This window comes from Nerophis lumbriciformis, linkage group LG25 (assembly GCF_033978685.3).
Source record: "Nerophis lumbriciformis linkage group LG25, RoL_Nlum_v2.1, whole genome shotgun sequence".
In the NCBI taxonomy this organism is placed as follows: Eukaryota; Metazoa; Chordata; class Actinopteri; order Syngnathiformes; family Syngnathidae; genus Nerophis; species Nerophis lumbriciformis.
In genome coordinates this window covers 40,723,767-40,738,407 of record NC_084572.2, presented here as the reverse complement: position 1 = coordinate 40,738,407, position 14,641 = coordinate 40,723,767, and the positions used below count along the sequence as shown (strand labels likewise).

The window sequence follows — 14,641 nt, the reverse complement described above, 5'->3', positions numbered from 1 at the left end:
TCAGACCTACATAGAGGTTTTTGTTTCATGTCTCTCCGACCTTCCTAGTGGGAGTTACAGGCAGTCTAGTTGTTTTTTTTCCTAGGGGGCGCTCGAGCGCAATTTTGAGTTTTGTGGTTCGTTTTTTTTTTTAAAAAGGCAATTTTCGCAGGTCCTGATGTGTGGGTCAAATATGGTGAGTTTTGAAGCATGTTAAGTGGGTCAAATTACAGTTTAATGTGGCGGCGGAAGAATAAAGAATAAAGAATAAAACCTTACAAATTCAATAGGTCCTTATGTCCCATTGGGGGCCAGGCCCGGCCCTAACCAATCTGGCGCCCTAGGCAAGATTTTAGGTGGCGCCCCCCCACATCGGCAGTGAAGTGTATATACTCACAAGAAACCGAATAGCTTTGTCTTTGACCTTTTTTTTTTTACTTACAACTATACCTAATATATAAAGGGGTGGAAAAGTGACTATTACCTGCAGGGCAAACATTAGCTAACCAGAATGCAATAACAATGTAAACAAAAAACACCTGCTTAAAAGATCTAATACAAATGTCCCTGAGGAATGTAAGGTGGGAGTACTGTAATTACCTAACGTTACATTATTATTTTCCATAACAATTTAGCCCCCTCCACAATATTAACCCGACGTTAAAACAGAACTAGCTATGTATTGATTAGCAATTGCCGAATCATGTAACATTAGCTTAATGCTAAAAAGCCAGGTTACTATCACATTCTGTAACAGACAAATAATTTCATGTAGGCTAACGCTACCTACCTGCTACCTCTTGTCTTTTCTCGTTTCTCCTCTTCTTTTCTCTTTTTTCTTCCCTGGGCACCTGACAGTTTTGGCCGTTTTGACATCTTGTGTTGATTTTTTGATGTGGTGACGTCCACAAAGAGTCATGATACGGGAAGGGAGGGGGCGCACCGTGCGGGGGGCGCAATGTTGTAACAAATAATATTTCTATTAAATAGGCTTTACTTTGCATTTTAATTAACGTGGGATTATTTTTTGTATTTAGAAATAATAATACCAACTTTTTTTTCTTTTTTTTTTTTTTCTCCAACATTTGTGGCACTGGCGTGGCGCCCCCTGATGGACGGCGCCCTTAGCATTTGCCACGGGCCGGCCCTGATGCGGGCCCTAAAAAAGGATGGAGCCGTAAACCTCATCTACTCCATTCATCGTTTTTTTCAACTTTAGAGCCTCGTCATTGGTCAATGGATCGACCAATGGCGTGGCTTGGAACGTTCTACAATAAACCGGCGATAAGCTGCTGCGCACGCGCAGTCTTCACCTCACGGAAGAGCACTCGCGTCCCTCAGAGGATATTCTCTCTGCTTAAAAAAGGTACGCAGAAACACGATATGACGATAATTCCCCTACCGTTCAATGGTCATAAAGGTAGTTCAGAACTACAGTGGTCGACTATTTGTCTTTTCCTCGTATAACTGAGCCGGCGCCGCAGTTCCGGCGTGTTCTCACATTGTTGTGCTAACCGGCGAAAGCTAAGCTACATTTAGCATGCTAGCTTCCTGCTAAGCTAACGTTTCATTGAGCGCTCCTCGGGGTGCGAATAACGGTGACTTTTCACACACAAATGCCTTTTTCTAACTGTCTCAATCACTTAACCATCACGTCGTACGGCAGCGGAAACCAAAAACTTGCACTTTAAAAGGCGCTGACGTCGTTTGGCAATCAACCAGCGGTCATTTCCTCAAGTGTCACGTGGTCTGCCCTTAAATGCATAGACATGTTATAAGTAGTCGCAGCATTGGCTGCTGTGACACGAGAAATTGGGCCGCCATCTTGAAGTGGTGACGAGGAGCCGGCGAGCAGCCTAAACTGACAGTTGACAGGTAGAAAACAAAGATGCTAAACCGACAGTTGACAGGTAGAAAACAAAGATGCTAAACCGACAGTTGACAGGTAGAAAACAAAGATGCTAAACTGACAGTTGACAGGTAGAAAACAAAGATGCTAAACCGACAGTTGACAGGTTGAAAACAAAGATGCTAAACCGACAGTTGACCGGTAGAAAACAAAGATGCTAAACCGACAGTTGACAGGTAGAAAACAAAGATGATGTTCAGCGTTTTCCTGCTCAAATGAGCAGACTGTTGAAAATAGGGGTTGCATACCTGCCAACTACTCCGATTTTCCCGTAATTCGTACGGTTTTCATCAACCTATTCCGGGTTACGGTTGCAGTGATAAAAAAATAAGTTTTTTCATTAATTAAAAAAAAAAAAAAAGGGTGAAAACTACGCGAATTGCACCTTGTGCAGACAAGATGTTTCGATCGGACACGGAGGAATTAGCGATGTAAAAGACCACGTTGGGACAAAAAAACACAAGTCTAATGCCGTTGCTAGCGATACAAGTGGAAAACTTTCAACGTTTTTCGTCGCCCAAACAGATTCTTTGGATGTGATAAATGCCGAAGTTTTATTTACGGAGGCAATAATTGAGCATGGATTTCCAATCGCACTGGCTGATCACATGGGACAGTTAAATGTTTGTAATGCAACCTTTAAAAATCATTACGTGGTGATGGCGGTCCCAAAAATAAACTTTTCTTGCATGATAATGTCCAGAAAAATTCGCTTTATATTACTATAGAGTCCTTTTAATTCATATTTTGAATTCTTTTGAAAGGCTTACAAAAAAACTACATTTGAATTGTAATTCCATGCTATTGACAGGACTATTAATTTTAATGAAGTTAGCTTACCATGTTTACAGTATGATAATTGTGATAGAAATGTGAATTTTAGGCACAGAATATTTTTTACAATTGAACAAGACAGTAGATTTTACAAGCTTGGACAGAAAGTTAATAATGACACCAATTTTTTTTTTAATGGAATTGTTTAGTACTGTTTTACCATTTGTTTACTGTAAAAAGTGTTTATAATGTTTATACTTTCAATTAACAAATTGAAGTCTTGTGAAAGGTTGACAGGATAACTGGCATTAACTGTCAAAAGAATTTCAAACTATTGAAGTTAGCTTACAGAATAAACATGCCAATCAACCCATATGATTTTTGCTGTAATATTTTTGTTTTGAAAAGTCACTGTGACTGATAGAAAAGTGATGGTTTCAGCAACATTTTAACCTGTCTGAATGCTAATAATCATTTTGCGTCGGGGGGCGAAGCCCTGAACCCTCCACCAGGACTTTGTCCTGGACCTACCGGGGCCTGCGGCCCTTGGACCCTGGCTACTAGGTTTTTCTGATTTCAAAAGTTGGCAGGTATGGGGTTGTGTCAAGTTCTTAAATGTAACTTATCTGAACAATATCCAGTGTTGTGGTATTTCAATGAACTGGAATCCAGTGCGCCGTGGGGCAATATTGTAGTGAATCACACCTGAGACATCATAAATTAATCAAATCTTTATTAGACACGGAAACATTTTTACAACAATCAAACTAGGGATGTAGATGCCTTCACCTTCATTGTCCATTCCTTTTTGGTGACTTTATATACTCTGGACCTAGACTTTGAGTCCACAACATACATGGCGGACAATAACTGATACAGTCCAAAAGCATTCGCCGTTTTCCGTAGTCTTCCCTCGACGGCCAGGTAATACAAAGCACACGCTACCTTTTTTTAATCACATCCACGGGAGCTCGCATTCTCGTTGTCTCTCCTTCGACAAATGGACAAAGTTTTTCGCTAAGTGGAATCACAGCTGACCCGGACATTGGAAAGTTCTCTTGCCGTCTGAGAAGTGTTGTATCCCAAGTAGCTGCAATGGCTTTCTAACGTCACTTCCTGTGTGGGGCGTGGTCTTTCTGGCGTCACTTCCTCTCCGAACTCCGTTTGTAAACGATCAATGAGTCCATACAAAGCTAAGAGCCGAGAGTCAAGAAATACACGCAGCACTTACCCGTGTAAAAAAATATCCGAGGAGGGGTTTAGTGTGGCTGAAACGAGGATTAGGCTAAATAATGATTATTTAAGGGGTAATCCGGCTTAGTGTAGACATAGCCTGAATAAGATGTCTGGTGTTAGCATATGCGCAACTGAAACATCTACAACTTACCGCGGCAGGTTTCCTCTAGTTGGAAGTAAGCCAAGTTTTGCTCGACGATATATTGACTGACAGGTTATTGTCGATAAACGATATTATTGCCGTTATTTTTTGGGGAGACCAAATTAACCAATGATGTAGTAATGATAATACATAACAATGCAAGTATAGCCTTTCAAATGCAACATTTCTCGTATATTTTAACATTGTCATGTGATACTGTGATGAGGTGGCGACTTGTCCAGGGTGTACGCCGCCTTCCGCCCGAATGCAGCTGAGATAGGCTCCAGCACCCCCCGCGACCCCAAAAGGGACAAGCGGTAGAAAATGGATGGATGGATGAAATGTAAACTTTTCAATATCAAGTTAAATTAAAGCTGCAAGCAGCGTTGTTCGGGCCCGCGTATTTGGCAGGTGCTAGTCCTAAGTGTCCCAATACTTTTGTCTACTTTTAGTCTGAAGTGTCCCAAGACTTTTGTCTAGTGTACCTACCTTGTCTGCATTGTGTGGGCACGTTGGTGCTTCCTGCTTTTAAGCAGCCATCTTAAAAAAACAGCACAGCAGGAGCATCAGTGCAGCGGGTCTTTGAAGGGTCATAAAATCAAAACCGGAGCAGGTATCACAACTCTTTCACCAACTTTTAATCAGAAGGGTTCAATCTCTCTCCTGTGTTAGTTTGAAGCCGAAACAACAAACGCGCTCAGAGGAGATAATGTTTGAAGAAAGGTGACGGGTTTTTACAAAAATATTGTGTTGAAGGGGGAATAGCAAACTTCCTGTATATTTTAGCTGGGGGTTGTCAGTTTATGAAATGTAGGTCTAAGTGAGACCTACATAGAGGTTTTTGTTTCATCTCTGTCCGACCTTCCCAGTGGGAGTTACAGGCAGTTTTGTCAGATTTTTCATCCGAGGAGCAGTTTTTTGTGCGTTTTATGAAAAAATTGCTGTAGAGCACAATTTTTAGATTTGGGGTTAGGTTTTTTCATTACATCACAGTTTTAGCCAGTCCTGATGTGTGTGTTCAGTTTGGTGAGTTTTGAAGCATGTTAAGGGGGTCAAATTACAGCTGAAAGAGGCAAAAGTGACTTTTTTTAGTACTTTTTTGTCTTGAAGGGGGAATTGCCAACTTCCTGTTGATTTTAGCCCGAGGATGTACAATTATGAGAACTAGGTCTAAGTCAGACCTACATAGAGGATTTTGTTTCATGTTTTTCCGACCTTCCTAGTGGGAGTTACAGGCAGTCTAGTTTTTTTTTCTTTCTAGGGGGCGCTAGAGCGCAATTTTGAGTTTTGAGGTTTGGTTGTTTGATAAAAAGTTTTGCCGTATATTACTGATGTGTGTGTAAAATTTGGTGAGTTTTGAAGCATGTTAAGGGGGTCAAAGTAGTGCGCAAAGCTGCGGAAGAATAATAATAATAATAATAATAATAAAACCTTAGAAATTCAATAGGTCCTTATGTCCCATTGCATAAGGACTCCCTGTGGGAGTCCTTTTGCAATGGGCCATTGCGGGCCCTAATAAAACAAATAAAATATACTGTCTGTAAGCAAAATTTTGCACTTGAAAATAAAAACACAACCATAATGACTAAACAATAAATAAAATGGCAAAATCAAGTTATTGCTATCAAAATCGTTATTATTGTGTTATTATTTAATGTGCTCAAAAAGTGATTATACACACACTAAAATATTTTAACCATTTATTTAATAACTAAAATAAATAGCCGCTATATACTTTATTGGCAATGTGAATACTATAAATCAGTTACATGGACAGTAATGTGTTTATACAAGTTTAGATTGATGAATGACTGTTCTTCATGGGGAAAGACGTTAATGTTTCTTGTTAACATGTTAGCAGTTAAGCTAACTAGCAAGCTAGCATGTGGTTATCAATCACGGTTTTTCGATCATTTTAATTTAAAACAGTAAAGCTAACCATCAGGAGTTTTATAGTGGTTATCATTTTTGCCGTATATTTGTCGCACAAACTCCCGCAGCTGCTGAAACCAAGTGACCGCTCTTGTAACCATAACAACGCATACATATGGCGATTATCGAGACTGGCAAACTTACCGGCTTCATTTTCATTTATTGTCCGGTTAATTGACTCTTTGAATATCAGCTTATGCCGAGTCAGAAGTGGAATTTTGTAGGTTGAAATACTAATACAGATTACTGTGTGGAATATAGCTGTTTTTTTTTTAGTTGTCTTACAAGCAGTAATCAATATATTATGGATAACTATGATGATGATATAAATAAATGTAGCGATTGGAATGTAACAGAGTAAAAGTAGCGTTTCCTCTTCACAAAAGTACTCAAGTAAAAGTAAAAAGTACTGTTTGGTACAATTTTTCCCAAAAATAAATTTAAGGGAGTAATTGTGTAGACCGTTACTAACCACCTCTGCTGTTTACTGTTCATAGTCATATATTTCCTGGTAATGTTTTGACTTTTTACTTTGTCCTATTACCGTATTTTCCGCACCATAAGGCGCCCTGGGTTATAAGCCGCGCCTTCAATGAACGGCATATTTCAAAACTTTGTCCACCTATAAGCCGCCCGGTGTTGTAAGCCGCATCTAACTGCGCTAAAGGAATGTCAAAAAAACAGTCAGATAGGTCAGTCAAACTTTAATAATATATTAAAAACCAGCGTTCTAACAACTCTGTTCACTCCCAAAATGTACGCAAATGTGCAATCACAAACATACGTATATCAACATGGACAGAGCTGCGTGAAAAAAGCCACCCGGCCTCTTCGCGTAAACTTAAACTTACCTTAACCACTCGCTCATCTTTTCTTCATCCATCCCTTCGAGTTAGCTTTTATGATGACGCCGGCTGGAAAGGTCTCTTTTGGCAAGGTCTTCCTTTTGAATATCACCATGGGTGGAAGTTTCTGGCCATTAGCATGGCAAGCTAGAACCACAGTGAAGGATGACTTCTCATTCCCTGTGGTGCGAATATTCACCGTACGTGCTCCCGTTGTATCCACAGTGCGGTTCACAGGAATATCAGTTGCTGTGAAATAGTAATCCGTGTGCGGATGGAGAGATTGCGTCTTTTCATGAACCGGATCCCTGACGCTTAGTAGGAGCCATTTTGTGGTCTTTACAGATGTAAACACAAAGGAAATGAAACGTACGGTATATCCGCGCGCTTTTTCTTCTTCTACGCGGGCGGGTGGTTGCTTACAGTAGAAGAAGAAGCGCTTCCTGTTCTATGGGGGCGGGTGCTTACCTTGGCGGTTGCTTGCGTAGAAGAAGAAGCGCTTCCTGTTCTACCGGGAAAAAAGATGGCGGCTGTTTACCGAAGTTGCGAGATCGAAACTTTATGAAAATGAATCGTAATATTAATCCATATATAAAGCGCACCGGGTTAAAAGCCGCACTGTCAGCTTTTGAGTAAATTTGTGGTTTTTAGGTGCGGCTAATAGTGCGGAAAATACGGTACAACTTTTTTCATGATATTCAAACTTTTTTTTTCTTGTGGTATTCACTTTTTTCTGACATTTTTTGGGCCTTTTTTCTCACAAAAATCTTAATTTCTCTCATACTATTCAACATTTTTTGATGGTAAATTCAGTCTTTTTTTGGTAACAATCAAGGGTATTAATGATAACCGCAGTAAAACTGACGGTTAGTATTGCTGTTTCAAAGTCAAATTATCGAAAAACTATGACTGGTAACGGCACTTTGATAAACTCACAGCCTGACTTAGCACCAGCTCATCAGCATGAAAACAAGAGACATTAACGTCTTTCCCAATGAATAAATGACATACCCCGATCTAAACTTGTATAAACACATAACAGTCTGAGCAAATAAGAGATTCAATTCAACAGAGTGATCGTTCTATACTAGAGATGTCACGGTATTGAAACTTTTTTTCAGAGTTGTTTTGACCAAAATTATCACGGTTATCATTATTACAGTAATATTTTCAAATGTGCACAAAAAGTAATTATACCGAAATATTTTAACCAAGTTTTGTTTTTAAAAAACACATTCAAAATTATTTCCTTTGGAGAAGAAATATTATTGTAAATAACACTAAAGTAGAAATTAAATGTGCATATGAAAGCAGCATGAGCATTATAAAGTAATATGGCAGAAACAAAATAATTGCATACATAAATAAAAATACATGTTAAAATTGTGCAAAATGGCACCTTGTGGACATAAGAGGTAACTGCACTTTTTGTCCATATGGATAAAAATAGTGTTCATATATGAGATCTAGTCTTACACAATTATGGGCAAAATACTAGTCATGATTATTTTTATCACCATTATTAAACACAATTATTATGTTAGGTAACGCGATGCTATCATGTAATTTGAAATGTCTAATAAAAATATTGAAATCACCTATATTAATCACAATTATTCATTATGTTAGGTAACGCGATGCTATCATGTAATTTGTAATGTCTAATAAAGACGCTACAGATAAACGTCATCCATTTAAAAACATATTTGTTTTTGTTCATTACTTTTTCTCGTTACATGATGACTTTGTCTTTATATTTACATTTTCACATAGAGAGGTATTTTTATTAAAATTGTGTACATTTACATATGTACATGCTGTATCAGGACAGATCTATTAAGAGATTGAGCAGAATTATGTTGTATATAATTAACTATACACTATAAAACATTAACAAAACGCCATGTCACATGAATGGTTTTTACTAATAACTTTGTGAAATGGAAAAAAAAACACAAGTAATGTAAAAAAAAAAAAACATGGTGTGTACTTTTTGATATCAATATGAAAAGACAAAGCTGTTCGACTAATGAAGTTAAAGTCAAATAAGATGTGTTCTTCCCTACAACACCAGTGCAACAGATTGGCCAAGAACAATACAAAAAATTAAAGCTGCAAGCAGCATTGGTCGGGCGCGCATATTTGGCAGGTGCTAGTCCTAAGTGTCCCAATACTTTTGTCCAGTTTTAGTAGTAAGTGTCCCAATACTTTTGTCAAGTTGTAGTCCTAAGTGTCCCAATACATTTGTCAAGTTTTAATCCTAAGTGTCCCAATACTTTTGTCCAGTTTTAGTCCTAAGTGTCCCAAAACATTTGTCCAGTTTTAGTCCTAAGTGTCCCAATACTTTTGTCCAGTGGTAGTTCTATGTGTCCCAATACTTTTGTCAAGTTTTAGTCCCAAGTGGCCCAATACTTTTGTCAAGTTTTAGTCCTAAGTGTCCCAATACTTTTGTCCAGTGGTAATCCGAAGTGTCCCAATATTTATGTCAAGTTGTAGTCAAGTGTCCCAATACTTTTGTCAAGTTTTAGTCCCAAGTGGCCCAAAACTTTTGTCAAGTTTTAGTCCCAAGTTTCCCAATACTTTTGTCAAGTTGTAGTCCCAAGTGTCCCAATACTTTTGTCCAGTTGTCGTCCTAAGTGTCCCAATACTTTTGTCTAGTGTACCTACCTTGTCTGCATTGTGTGGGCACGCTGGTGCTTCCTGCTTTTAAGCAGCCATCTTTAAAAAACAGCAGCGCAGCAGCATCAGCGCAGCGGGTCTTTGAAGGGTCATAAAATCAAAACCGGAGCAGGTATTAAAACGCCGTTCTGTTATTTTATACACAAGGGTTTAATCTCTCTCCTGTGTTAGTTTGAAGCCGAAACGACAAACGCGCTCAGAGGAGATAGATTTTGAAGAAAGGTGACCGGTTTTTACAAAAATGTTGTTTTGAAGGGGGAATAGCAAACTTCCTGTTGTTTTTTGCAGATTTTGAAGAAAGGTGACCGGTTTTTACAAAAATGTTGTTTTGAAGGGGGAATAGCAAACTTCCTGTTGTTTTTTGCTGGGGGTTGTCAATTTATGAAACGTAGGTCTAAGTGAGACCTACATAGAGGTTTTTGTTTCATGTCTCTCCGACCTTCCCAGTGGGAGTTACAGGCAGTTTTGTCAGTTTTTTCATCCGAGGAGCAGTTTTTTGTGCGTTTTATTAAAAAATTGCGCTAGAGCACAATTTTGAGATTTGGGGTTAGGTTTTTTTATTAGATCACAATTTTTGCCAGTCCTGATGTGTGCGTTCAGTTTGGTGAGTTTTGAAGCATGTTAAGGGGGTCAAATTACAGCTCAAAGAGGCAAAAGTGACTGTTTTTAGTACTTTTTTGTCTTGAAGGGGGAATTGCCAACTTCCTGTTGATTTTAGCCCGAGAATGTACTATTATGAAATGTAGGTCTAAGTCAGACCTACATAGAGGTTTTTGTTTCATGTCTCTCCGACCTTCCTAGTGGAAGTTACAGGCAGTCTAGTTTGTTTTTTTCCTAGGAGGCGCTAGAGCGCAATTTTGAGTTTTGTGGTTCGGTTTTTTTTTTAAAAAAAGGCAATTTTCGCAGGTCCTGATGTGTGGGTCAAATATGGTGAGTTTTGAAGCATGTTAAGGGGGTCAAATTACAGTTTAATGTGGCGGCGGAAGAATAAAGAATAAAACCTTACAAATTCAATAGGTCCTTATGTCCCATTGCATATGGACTCCCTTTGGGAGTCCTTATGCAATGGGCCATGCGGGCCCTAATAAAATAAACTCTCTCGTCTAATACACAATCTTCGTGCCTCACTGACAACTCAGCGTGTTGACAGCCTGCGTTCAGTTCCATGAGATGACAAAACATTTATATTAATGTTTTTGGAGCATTGACAGTGTTAAAGTAGTCAAATATAGGACGAGTAAAGACTTTATAAACAAGTTGTGACAACGTTCCTGCATGTTTCCTCACATCATTAACTCTCAGTCACAGCAGCTGAGTGAAGGACGCTGTGGTAAGAAAATTAAGATTTTTCTCCTCCACGGTACACTTTTAGGGTAGGACACATGTCTCCAATATTGTCCACACCTGACGCCGTCTAATAACGGCAGAGTGCTCCTAAACACACGCCCAGACTGAAGCGGCCGGCTCCATTTACTCGGAGGGTAATTCTCCGGAGCTCTGTCTGTCTAGTTGCTTTCCGCCATGTTTTCTCAAGCCAAACGGCGCTAGTGCGCATGCCGCAACTCTTGTTTCCAGGAAATGAGCAGGGTTGCCTAAAAAGCATTAATAAGTAATGTTTTTCGAAAAATTTAAACGGTATTGCTAATGGTCTGGAATTTTACCAAGGTTTATAATTATACCTTTTACCGTTACATCCATATTCTATACTGTTTTTAAATGATTTAGGTGTTTTTTTTTACAAGTTTATTAACAAAGACAAAGCTGCCTATAACAGAAAGTGAACACTCCATTTGCCTTCATCAATAAAAATAAACATTGTAAAACTTTTACAAATTGGGGGGAAAAAATGAAAATTTTTCTGCCAAGAAAGTTTGACAACTTACTATAATGATATATATATATATATATTTTTTTTTTTTAAATAAAACATGGTTAAAATATTTCAATATGTGTAAAAATACAAAACTGTGACAATAAAAACTGATCATTTTGGTCCCAATGTTGTACTCTTACAACTTATTTCTCATAATCCTTTTTTTCCCACCAACAATTAAACATTTGTCTCGTACGATTTCGTTTTTTTTCTCAAAATATTTATAGTTTCTCCTGTTAATATTTACATTTTTCTCCTAATCTTTTATAAATTGTACATACATTTTTTTTTTTACTAATACTTTAGTCCTTTGGTTTTTGCTGCAATTTTCCCAAACAATCCAATTCCTCCATTCCAGACACCTCAAAATACAGAAAAAAACGCATTTTATAGAAAATGATTGTACTTTTTTCTACAAAGAATATTTCCAAATGCATGTGAGTGAATAAAGAATTGGATAAATTAAAGCTGCAAGCAGCATTGGTCGGGCCCGCGTATTTGGCAGGTGCTAGTCCTAAGTGTCCCAATACTTTTGTCAAGTTTTAGTCCCAAGTGTCCCAATACTTTTGTCTACTTTTAGTCTGAAGTGTCCCAAGACTTTTGTCTAGTGTACCTACCTTGTCTGCATTGTGTGGGCACGTTGGTGCTTCCTGCTTTTAAGCAGCCATCTTAAAAAAACAGCAGCGCAGCAGCATCAGCGCAGCGGTTCTTTGAAGGCTCATAAAATCAAAACTGGAGCAGTTAGAAAAATTATTTCGATAACTTTTATTTGGAAGGGTTCAATCTCTCTCCTGTGTTATTTTGAAGCTGATACGACAAACGCGCTCAGAGGAGATAATGTTTGAAGAGAAGTGACCGGTTTATAAAAAAAAAAAATGTTTTGAAGGGGGAATTGCAAACTTCCTGTTGATTTTTGCTGGGGGTTGTCAATATATGAAATGTAGGTCTAAGTGAGACATACATAGAGGTTTTTGTTTCATGTCTCTCTGATTTTCCCAGTGGGAGTTACAGGCAGTTTTGTCATTTTTTTCTTCCGAGGAGCAGTTTTTTCTGCGTTTTATTCAAAAATTGCGCTAGAGCGCAATATTGAGATTTGGGGTTAGGTTTTTTTATTAGATCGCAATTTTTGCCAGTCCTGATGTGTGTGTTCAGTTTGGTGAGTTTTGAAGCATGTTAAGAGGGTGAAAATACAGCTCAAAGAGGCAAAAGTTACTGTTTTTAGTACTTTTTTGTCTTGAAGGGGGAATTTCCAACTTCCTGTTGATTTTTGCCCGAGAATATACTATTATGAAATCTAGGTCTAAGTCACACCTACATAAAGGTTTTTGTTTCATGTCTCTCCGACCTTCCCAGTGGGAGTTACAGGCAGTCTAGTTTTTTTTTTTTCGTAGGGGGCGCTAGAGCGTACTTTTGAGTTTTGAGGTTTGGTTTTTTGATAAAAAGTTTTGCTGTATATTACTGATGTGTGTGTAAATTTGGTGAGTTTTGAAGTATGTTAAGGGGGTCAAATTACAGCGCAAAGTTGCGGAAGAATAATAATAATAATAATAATAAAACCTTAGAAATTCAATAGGTCCTTATGTCCCATTGCATAAGGACTCCCTTTTGCAATGGGCCATGCGGGCCCTAATAAGCACTTAATAAAGAGTTGTTGGCAAAGAAGGAGTAGGATGAAGAGGACTTAGCTTGAGTTCAATAGTATTTCTCACCTTCTTTATCAAAGTGAGCCCTGGCGTGTGGTATTGGGTGCACTTTGCTAAACACCCAGAAAAGAGGCTTGAGTCTCAATGATGCTGATTTAACTACCCCCACTTAAGTCTTAATTGCTGCCATCTTCATGCCTGGAGGAAGTTGTGTCTGAAAAGAAATCCTCAGACGTATTTGTGACTGAGGATGATGTCTCCTCAGCTCCTAGGAGCTCATCACCAGCAGTAAAGCTGTATCAACACCGGCTGGACAGGCCCGAGGGAAGTGGCGCCGCATACGGGGAGTTGCCGCTGGACATCGCCATGAGTTACAAACCTATAGCTCCTGCTCCGTCTGGCTCCAACCACACGCCTCCTGGTTCGTTGTCAACAACACTCACTTTGATCCACTGTTATCATTAATGATCTCTTTCTCATAGTGCATTTTGTCTGAAAAGGACCACATTGTTCTCATAAATGTCTGACCTTTTCTCCTAATATCAGGACAAATAATGTTCAGACTTCTTGTATTAACCTTTTGGTCAATTGAAAAGTGTTCTCCTACTACAGTATTAATCAATCCTTTGTCAGGACAGTATGACTTTATTTGACCAAGTCTGAACTGTTCCCTCATAATGTTAATGTCCATGAGGTAATCAATAAGTATGTTTGCATCTTCTCTGCCGTCTCCTGTTGTCTTTGACAAATATTTTTTCCCTTTGTAATATTACATTTTCTGTAAAAATGACATTTTCTGACAATATTGTCGTTTTACATTCTCTGGTATTATGACGTTTGTCTTTCTGGCAAAAAGCAGTTTCTTCGAAAGTTACGACATTCTTCTCATTTTCTGACTTTTCCTCCTAATATAATGACAAATTGTCACATTTTTTCTTCAACATTGTTGGTAAATGAAGTGTTTCTCAGGACTTTATGACTTGTTGTCTTCCCTGATATGATGTGTTCTTTGGAAGAATACAAATAGTTGTATTACATGTTCTCCCATATTGGACATCTTTTATGGCAATAATTCAACTTTTAATGTCATTTTATATTTTCCGGTAACATGACAATGAAAGGATAGATTTTTTTTTTGTAATATATGACATTATTCTTATAATTCTCTGACATTTCTAGTAATATTATGACAAATTCCCTCAAAATTGCTACTTTTCCCTCACAATATTCAGATTTCTTGAATGAACTTTTTGGTCAAGTGTTTTTTCTCCTACTACAGTATTAATCCTTTGTCAGGACAGTATGACTTTATTTGTCCAACTGTAGAATGTTCCCTCATAATGTTCTTGTCCATGAGGTAATCAATAAGTATGTTTCATCTTCTCTGCCGTCTCCTGTTGTCCTTGAAAAAAGATTTTTCCCTTTTTAATATTACATTGACATCTTTTCTGGCAATAATTTTAACTTTTCTTGTCATTTTCTATTTTCCGGTAATTATATTTTTTCTTTCTTGTAATATTGAACTTTCTCTAAAAAATGTTGGCATCATTTTCTGGTAATATTATGACAAATGATGAGGAAAATTGCTGCTTTTCTCCTCGTAATATTCAAGACTTTTTCTTGTATGAT

At 38.1% G+C, this 14,641-nt stretch overlaps 1 protein-coding gene across 1 annotated transcript in view; it reads left to right on the top strand.

Annotated features, from left to right (window-relative positions):
* The first annotated feature begins 1,245 nt into the window (after positions 1–1,245).
* cdk2ap2 (cyclin dependent kinase 2 associated protein 2) overlaps positions 1,246–14,641 on the top strand; it is a 32,671-nt gene continuing 19,275 nt past the window's right edge. Inside the window, exons 1-2 of the mRNA XM_061984417.1 lie at positions 1,246–1,345; positions 13,278–13,433. Coding sequence (XP_061840401.1) covers positions 13,379–13,433 — 55 coding nt within the window. The 5' untranslated portion in view covers positions 1,246–1,345; positions 13,278–13,378. The remainder of the gene's footprint in view (positions 1,346–13,277; positions 13,434–14,641) is intronic.